At 41.6% G+C, this 8,697-nt stretch overlaps 2 protein-coding genes across 2 annotated transcripts; one reads left to right on the forward strand and one right to left on the reverse strand.

Moving 5' to 3' along the window:
- Positions 1–2,069: 2,069 nt before the first annotated feature.
- Positions 2,070–3,996, forward strand: LOC111781925 (probable xyloglucan galactosyltransferase GT17). The gene has a single exon (XM_023662659.1). It carries the CDS (start codon positions 2,414–2,416, stop codon positions 3,839–3,841), a length of 1,428 nt encoding a protein of 475 aa, XP_023518427.1. The 5' UTR covers positions 2,070–2,413; the 3' UTR covers positions 3,842–3,996.
- LOC111781924 lies at positions 3,886–7,835 on the reverse strand. The gene is made up of 3 exons (XM_023662658.1): positions 7,587–7,835; positions 4,976–5,998; positions 3,886–4,871 (listed from the first exon to the last, which is right to left on the reverse strand). Exons 2-3 carry the CDS (start codon positions 5,942–5,944, stop codon positions 4,011–4,013), a joined length of 1,830 nt encoding a protein of 609 aa, XP_023518426.1. The 5' UTR covers positions 5,945–5,998; positions 7,587–7,835; the 3' UTR covers positions 3,886–4,010.
- Between the last annotated feature and the right edge of the window lie 862 nt (positions 7,836–8,697).

Consider the following 8,697-nt stretch of genomic DNA (forward strand, 5'->3'; position numbering starts at 1 on the left):
TTTTTTTTTTTTTTTTTTTTTTTTTTTTTTTTTTTTTTTTTTTTTTTTTTTTTTTTTTTTTTTAGTAGAGTTGTCACACATTTCTAGGTAACTAAAGTGATATACTCAAGCTTGTAGCTTAAGTTTTAAACTATGATAAAAGTGTTATCGTTGGTAGATGTTGCCCTCTTTAGACTTTCGATATTATTTTTTTTTTGGGTTATGGGATTTCCATTTTATGCTTCTACTCAAAGTTTTGGATTTTGGGCTTTGGGCTTTCCCTTTTTGTGTTTTGGGTTTTTCCTTGTAGACTTCCACTCAAATTTTTAAACCCTCCACTAAGAGGGGTGAGAAGTTTAGGTGTTCACACCATTCTCAGAAATGTTTTGTTCCCGTCTCTAATCGATGTAGGGATCTCACAATCCACCCCCCTTGAGGGCCCAACGTCTTCGCTGACACACCGGCTGCTTTCTGACTTTGATACCATTTGTAATGTTCAAGTCCACTGCTAATAAATATTGTCGTTTTTAGGCTTTTCATTCTAAGCTTCACTTCAAAGTTTTAAAACACATTCATTAGGGAGAGATTTATACGCCCTTAAAATAGATGTTTCGTTTCACGCATCGATGTGCCATCTCAGATTTAGAGATCAAATCAATCGGTTTGATTGACATAATATAACAAAATTGAGAGCAAAAGAAAACATATGAAAAGAGTCTCAATATGCAAGTAAAAGTCAATAAATTTTGTATAAGATGGTTGGAAGCTACGCAATATTGTTCTTCCCAATCCTCCTATTACACGTAACATTATCAACAACTCAACAAAGTTCATAATCCCCAAAGAGAAAAGAAATTAAACAAAAAAGAATGGCCTGTTTCTTCAAGCTCTACAAGAACTCCATGGCAGCATGCAGCAAGGGCAAAGACCTCATGATCCACACAAAAAACTCCCACTTTGTTTCTCCATTTCTGCTGGAGCTCTCACTCTCAACCCCACAACAAATTCATTAGCACAAACCAACGAATCTCAGCCCAACCCAGAAGCTGAAACCGTTAGGAATCACGACTCTCTATAATAGTATGATATTGTCCACTTTGAACATAAGCTTTCATGACTTTGCTTTGAGCTTCTCCAAAAGGCCTCTACCAATGAAGATGCATTCCTTTACTTATAAATTCTTGTTTATTCTCTAAATTAGCCAATGTAGAACTCACCCCAAATAGAGGCCTCAAAACTCTGCCAAAAACAAGCTAGATTGAGGCAAACCCTCTTGTTGTTTCATGCAGAAAGATAGTATCTGACCAAACAAAAGGGGAGAGTTTTTGAGTGGCGTCGATGGAGAAGATGGTGAAGATGAAGGATAAAGTGGGGTCATAAAATATTTATAGAGACAAAGTAAGCTACTTCCATATTCCATTTTGGATGCTTGAACATAGCTTGATTCACCACATCCACCAAATTAAGGTTTAATTTGAGTAATGAATAAATGATTAAATTGCAGCAAAGAAGAATCCATATCAAGATCTTCAACTCATACAAAATCCCACTTAAATGGTTCACATGCCTTCCCCTCCTCCCTCTCCAACCTTTATTCATTAATTATACCTTAGTGGGATTGCCTAAGATCTCATCTTCGAGCCATGAACTGATAAGAGATGGACCCATTGGTGGCCAACACGTGGNAAAAAAAAAAAAAAAAAAAAAAAAAAAAAAAAAAAAAAATTATATGAAACTTACCTAAACCACTTATTACATATCCTCGTCATCCGCCTCACGACTTCAAAATGCATCCACTAGAAGAAAAGCTAAGATCAGATCTGTAACCAACAATAGTGTCAGGTAGGGATGTTGACTTCTCCACAATTCTAAGTTTGACTTTCAACAGGCTTAATAAAATAACACATTATTGACCTTAATTAACCAAGCTTAAGCATCAAATTAAAGCCACTAATTTGACTTCTTACTCCCTAATTTTGTACTGCCAGCTCACCTCTCCACATGGCATCGTGGAATAACAACAAACATACATTATATTATTAACAAATTGTTTGACATTTAATTAAAACACAAATGGCGAAAGAGCGCATGCCAGGTTCCTAATTTCTTCAATTATTTCTCTATTTCAAGCTGTCTGTCTTCCAAACATATCCACCAATGGGATTTCTAAATTCCCTCGTGTCGTATGTGCCGTATGCAAGGTTGCTAGCTACCAAAATTATTTTAATATAAGGTAGGTATCATCATTTATTTTATTTTTATTATAAGGAATACAATAACATTATAATATCTATTATTGTATGATTGATGAATTAAATTCCCAGCTTATGCGTGCATAAATTTCCCTTTTCCTTTTCCTTTTCTTTTTGCATGAAATCCCTTGCTTCCTCCTCCTCCTCTGTTTCAGACCAAATTGTCGGTGTTCTTCATCATCATGTTTCCAGAATTTTTCTCCATGTTTCTAAGGAAACAAACAGCTCCAATTCCTTGTTCTTTTGACAGAGAACGAACCTCCAAAATTAAAAAGCCCCTTCTCAACCATTATCTCACTTACAATTCGTTTCTTGTTCTTTCCCTTCTTCTCTGGTTTCTCCTGCTCTACATTTGTTTCCCGACCAATGATTTTCATCGACAAACTCGAAATTCCCCCAATCGGACACGACATTTGCGCCCCACTTGCCCCGGCGGCCCATATGTCTACGTCTACGACTTGCCGGCTGAGTTCAACACGGCCCTTCTCCAAGACTGCCACCGTCTCAGCGTCTATACCGACATGTGTCCCCATGTCGAAAATCGCGGCCTTGGCCGCCGACTTTCCTCCTCTGACAACAGTTGGTTCGCCACCCATCAGTTCATAGCGGAGATGATCTTTCACGCGCGTATGGAGAATCATCCGTGTCGTACACGCGATCCCCATGTTGCTAAATTGTTCTACGTCCCTTTCTATGGTGGGCTCCACGCCTCTAGCAAGTTTCGCGAACCGAATATCACGGAGCGGGATGCGCTTGCCGTTAGATTAGTTGACTTTATTCAAGCGCAGCCCACGTGGCGGAAGAATAATGGACGGGATCATTTCCTTGCACTCGGTAGAACAGCTTGGGATTTCATGAGGAGTAATGCAAATGGGCCGGATTTCGGGGCGAATTGTTTGTTGAATCTTAATGCGGTTCAAAACATGTCGGTGCTGACAGTGGAGCGAAATCCATGGACCGGGTCGAACCAATTCGGTATCCCTTACGCTTCTTATTTCCACCCGTACACGTCGGCAGAGATGGTGACGTGGCAGAATAAAATGACGCAATCGAACCGACCCCATCTCTTTACATTCATCGGGGCCCCACGTAAGGGGTTGGAGAAAGCCGCCATACGAGACGACATCATAAGACAATGCGACATGTCGTCCAAATGCAGACTCGTTAATTGCCGGGGGGAGCAGGCCGACCTGTGTTACGACCCAGCCCAGGTCTTGAAAATAATGAGCCAATCGGAGTTCTGCCTGCAGGCACCGGGGGACTCGTTCACTCGGCGGTCGACGTTCGATTCTATATTGGCGGGTTGCATTCCGGTGTTCTTCTCGCCGCACACTGCGTACACGCAGTATTTATGGTATTTGCCGGCGACGGCGACAGATTATTCTGTGCATATTGATGAAACAGGGGACGGGAGGATGAGAATTGAAGAAGAACTTTTGAAGATACCCAGAGAAAAAGTGAAGAAAATGAGGGAAAGGGTCGTGAAATTGATTCCTAATGTGACGTATAAGCATCCAAATGCCACTGATTTTGAGCTCATGGATGCTGTTGATGTTGCGCTTGCCGCACTGTCCAAGCCCATGTCGCGCGGCGCCGACATGTCTTTATAGAATATGAATATGGTCTTGTTTTTACATTTGATTTCGAATGTCCATAAAACCAATTCAAAGAGCTATTATGAATGATAAGATTGGAATTTGCAGTTCAAAAATAAAGAACACTTTGAATTGTGTATGTACAAAAATAAAGAACACTTGATTCATAATAATGACACTCTTTCTACTCAAGATGGCTACATCTCTGTTGGCAATCGTCGTCGTCGTCTTCTTCGTCATCTCCCATTTCGTCCCTTCCGTCATTTCCGATATCGCTTTCACTGGCTGTCTCCCATTCAGAATCATCAGTCTCCCTACCATAGACATCACCTGCAGCACCATCTTCACATTGGACATTGCCATGTTTAATGGCTGCCTCCCTGAATAACCAAGCTGCACGCATCTGCTTCTTAACGAGTCGCTCGGCGTAGTCAGGAACCTTGTTTTGCCTTAATGAAAGGTCGGGGTCATTCGACTGAGAGCATTCATTTATGAACAAAATGGCATCCAACAAGCTTTCTTTAGCCAACCCAAGCATATCATATGCCTGAGCTCTTCTCCAAAGACTTTTGGCATGACGGTTTATGGGGTTGTGAAGACACAGAGCACGTGTGGCATCACTGATGGCAGCCATTGGCTGCTGCAACAGAAGATAACATTGAGCACGGTTACTGTACAGAACGACTCGTTCCTTTTTCGATCTCATCGGACACAATGCTAGCGCTTCCGAGTACTTGAATGCAGCTGCAGATATATTTCCTGATGAAAACATGGAATTTCCTTCAAGCTTGATTACGAGCGCTGCAGCCTGTTTGATTCGGAGATCCTCTTTCGGCATGTTCTTTTCCCACTCGAGTCTCTGCCTCGAACTTAATAGCTCTTCTATCTGTTCCTTCGTACGACTGCTGATCGAATTGCGTCCAGCCCCTTGTGATTCGACGCATTCCTGAAGAATATCAATTATGGACTCCCCCAATCTCCGGTGATCGCCTAGAGATGATATCTCAGCAAGATCCAGAAGCGCAGGGGCAGCTTTGTCGATCACCTGGTTATACAATGTCACAGTTAAACACGCTCGTCCCGAAAAACTTCAACGATATATAATTGAAGATCTTTACATTTGAAAAGCAAACAGAGAAGAATATCAACCTTGTGACTTGTATTTGGATCCTGAAGCAACCACATGAGACAGTCAATAGCCATAGACTGCCAATCGTCTGAAGAGCGGGCGATATTACATAACGCTTCGACAATACTGGGGCAGCTAGCAACAGGTCCTCTACCGAGTTTATGATGGCAGATTGTTCTCAATAAACCGATACCAGCAGGTGAATTTTCGTTAACGAGACCGCCCCACATGCCAGGAAGCTTTACTACAAATTCGGGCTTGCATATAGTCGAAAGAAACTCGGGTTTGAATGCAAAGCAATTGATAAGTTGTAAGGACCAACACTGTAACTGGCTGGCCCATTCCTCTGCCTTCCTTGATTCCATCTCGCCCCCACCCATTCCACGAGTAAGCAGATCACAGTGATAACTAAGCCTTCTGTCCACATACTGATAGAAGTGAGTATAAACAATTTCAAGAGAACTCATTGCTAGCTGAATCGATAGCTCGAGTATTTCGACGTGACTAGCCACGGCAGGAAAAGTACTTGCATACGTAGCCAGATGTCCGAGGGCACGAACAGCTACCCTCTGCTCAACCCAAGTTAGTCTTCCCCTCAGAAGTTCAACTAATGGAGGAATCACCCCAGCATGAACAGCACTTTCAGCGAACTCCTCCATGTTCATCGTGTAGGATCCGATGATATGTGCAGCGTAATACGGAATGTAAATGTTTTGGTCGTGAGAAAGCCAGCGGCGATTCTTCAGTCCCTTCCATATAAGTGCAGCCATACATTCAAATATCCCCAGTTCGATAAATTCGGGATCGTTCGGATGCGCCATTGCTGTGTTCCAAAGGCCACTAATGGGGAGAACTTGACCATCATCATCTTGAGAAGGAAGTTCTCTGAAGAATTTCAAGATACTAGCTCTGCGTTTACTAGGATTTCCTTCTTTCATGACACAAAAGAAACATCCTGGATAAGGACAGTCCGAAGATACTTTTTCCATAATCACGTCTAGTTAAGTCTCATCACTGAGCTGAATCAAATGAAATCACCAAAACTGCAAGTAAATTAAGAAGTTAGCAGAATATCAGACAGACAATCCATTTCCATGTCTTTTATGTTTTTGCAACAACCCGATTTTCCGCTTTACTCTTGGGCAGAACGCATCTTATCAAGTGTCTACATGAACTTTCAATATTCATACAAGGGCGTGGAAGCCTCTCCCTAGCAGACGCGTTTTAAAATTTTGAGGGGAAGTCCGAAAGGGAAAGCCCAAATAGGACAATATCCGTAAGTGGTGGGTTTGAGCGGTTACAAATGGTATCAGAGCCAAACACTAGGCGATGTGCCAGTGTGGACGCTAAGTCCTAAGAGGGGTGGATTGTGAGATCTCACATCGGTTGGAGAAGGGAACGAAACATTCCTTACAAGGGCGTGGAAACCTCTTCCTAACAGATGTTTTAAAACTTTGAGGGGAAGCTTGAAAGGGAAAACCCAAAGAGGACAATATCTGCTAGCCGTGGGTTTGGGCTGTTACAATTGGTATTAGAGTCAGACACTAGGTGATGTGCCAATGAGGACGTTGGGCCCCAAGGAGGTGGATTGTGAGATCCCACATGAGAGCGGAACAAAACATTCCTTACAAGAGCGTGGAAACCTCTTTCTAGTAGACACGTTTTAAACCTTGAGGGGAAGCCCGAGAGGGAAAACCCAAAGATAGGTGATGTGCCAGCGAAGACGCTGGCCCCAAGTGGGGGTGGATTGTGAGATCCCACATCGGTTGGAGAGGGGAACGAAACATTTCTTATAAGGGTGTGGAAACCTCTCCCCAACATACATGTTTTAAAACTTTGAGAGGAGCTCATAAGGAAAAGCCCAAAGACAACAATATCTATTAGCGGTGGGTTTGGGCTGTTACAATTGGTATCAGAGTCAGGCGATGTGCCAGCGAGGACGTTGAGCCCCAAGAGGGATGGATTGTGAGATCCCACATTAGTTGGAAGCGGAACAAAACATTACTTATAAGGGTGTGGAAACCTCTCCCTAACAGACACGTTTTAAAACCTTTTAGAACTACATTGAGACAACATCGATTTCTGCTATATTTGCACAAACTTGCTGATATGAATTCCAAAAAGTAAGCAACGTGTAGCTGTCTAAGGCTATCCATGTAGAACTATATCGAGTTAAACTTCAAAAACACCGAGCATTCAAAAAGTAAAACTCAAATGGATTGACACGGAAATTAGAAATGTACATTCAATCAAAACCCCAACTTCTCAAAACGAGGCATCAAGATAATACACCATCATAAACCAGGCAGCTTTCCAGATCAATGAAGAATTGGGTCAAGTTACTTTCCAACAACAAAAGAAAATTCATTGTACTATAAAGAAGAGTGAAATTGACCCATAAATTGAGAAAATAAGTTACTCTTGTATTGAGTACACAGATCTGAAGGCGACAGGTTTGAGCAATAAAAACGTCAAAAATTAAAACCCATGACCGAAAGGACCAGCCCCAGACAAAAAAAATCTGAAAAACGAAATTAAAGAAGCAACTAGGATTCGAACATACTGTGTCTTTTCCAGACATTGAGGAAGCATAATTAGAAAACAAAGAAATAGGAGGTTCGACGGAGATACCTCGGAGCAGAAAAACAGACAAAAAGCTGCTTGTGTTTAAGCTGGTAATCCGACAATCAGAGCTCTCTGCTACAAGAATAACTGTGGTTGGCTTAGGTATACAGGAAAATGTTTTTTGCTTTGATTCAGAGCTCTCTGCTACAGAAATGGGGACGGAAGGAAAGAGATGGAAGACGGTGGTTGGCGATACGACGGCGTTTTAGCGTTTGGAATCCGACAATGAAGAAGATCTCGCATTGTAGTAGCTAAGCGCTGTCGCTGCTAAAAGTTTTGATTTCCACAAACCACAAAGAAAAAGGCCCACGCGCAGAAACGTGGAATGTGACGTACAGTTGTGATGTCACACGTGAGAGAGTGGTGTGTTACGAGACAAACGCGAGAAAGAGCGCGTGAGAATAATGTTGGAAAATGGTAATTTTGCAAATATTAGATGGGCTATTATTACGGTTTTTCCATTTTGCTTTACCGTTTTCGAATCTGTGGGGAGCTGATATTACGTAAATACCCCTCTAATGTTCCAAAACTTGATGAGTGCCTGGTGTTAGTCCATTATTTATAGCACTTATTTACAAAGTTTAGTATTTCACATTAATGAAAATAAATGAATTTTTGAATTATTTCTTCCACATAAATGACCAAATTTTTTACATTTTGAAGAGTTTTTTTGTTACTGCGAATGATGAAAGTATAATTCAATTGAAATGTTGAAGAAGGCACGTCGCTTTCATGCAATCTCAAAATGCACAGCAAAGCAATAGAGTTTGGGCGAAGTTGGGGGACCACTGACTATGCTTATGCCACCGTCTTACATTGTGCTACCAAATAAGTCATCGTCCTCGATGACTTAGTTTAGGGCACAACCACATTTTGGATTGTGACACCTTGCTCTGTTTGCCTGTCACCAGCACCAAGCGCCAAGAGCAACGAAACCGAGCAATGCATGGACCCATTTGGGCCTACTCCCTTTATATGGGCCTTTAAATTATTCACTACTCCATCTCAATTGGGCCTTTAAATTTGACCCAATTCATCATTCTTCTTCTCATCATCTCTTCTTTCTAATATGAAGTATTGAATAATTCTTTGTTTTATTGCTTAATGTTTTTTTTTT

The sequence above is a fragment of the Cucurbita pepo genome, chromosome LG19 (genome assembly GCF_002806865.2).
Source record: "Cucurbita pepo subsp. pepo cultivar mu-cu-16 chromosome LG19, ASM280686v2, whole genome shotgun sequence".
Taxonomy (NCBI): Eukaryota; Viridiplantae; Streptophyta; class Magnoliopsida; order Cucurbitales; family Cucurbitaceae; genus Cucurbita; species Cucurbita pepo.

Excerpts from the sequence above, each read along its gene's own strand:
- LOC111781925 (XM_023662659.1), top strand. The coding sequence starts at position 2,414 with ATGTTTCCAGAATTTTTCTCCATGTTTCTAAGGAAACAAACAGCTCCA.
- LOC111781924 (XM_023662658.1), bottom strand. The coding sequence starts at position 5,944 with ATGGAAAAAGTATCTTCGGACTGTCCTTATCCAGGATGTTTCTTTTGT. Across the intron at positions 4,872-4,975 it reads ATCCAAATACAAGTCACAAG|GTGATCGACAAAGCTGCCCC; the intron begins GTTGATATTCTT and ends TTGTATAACCAG.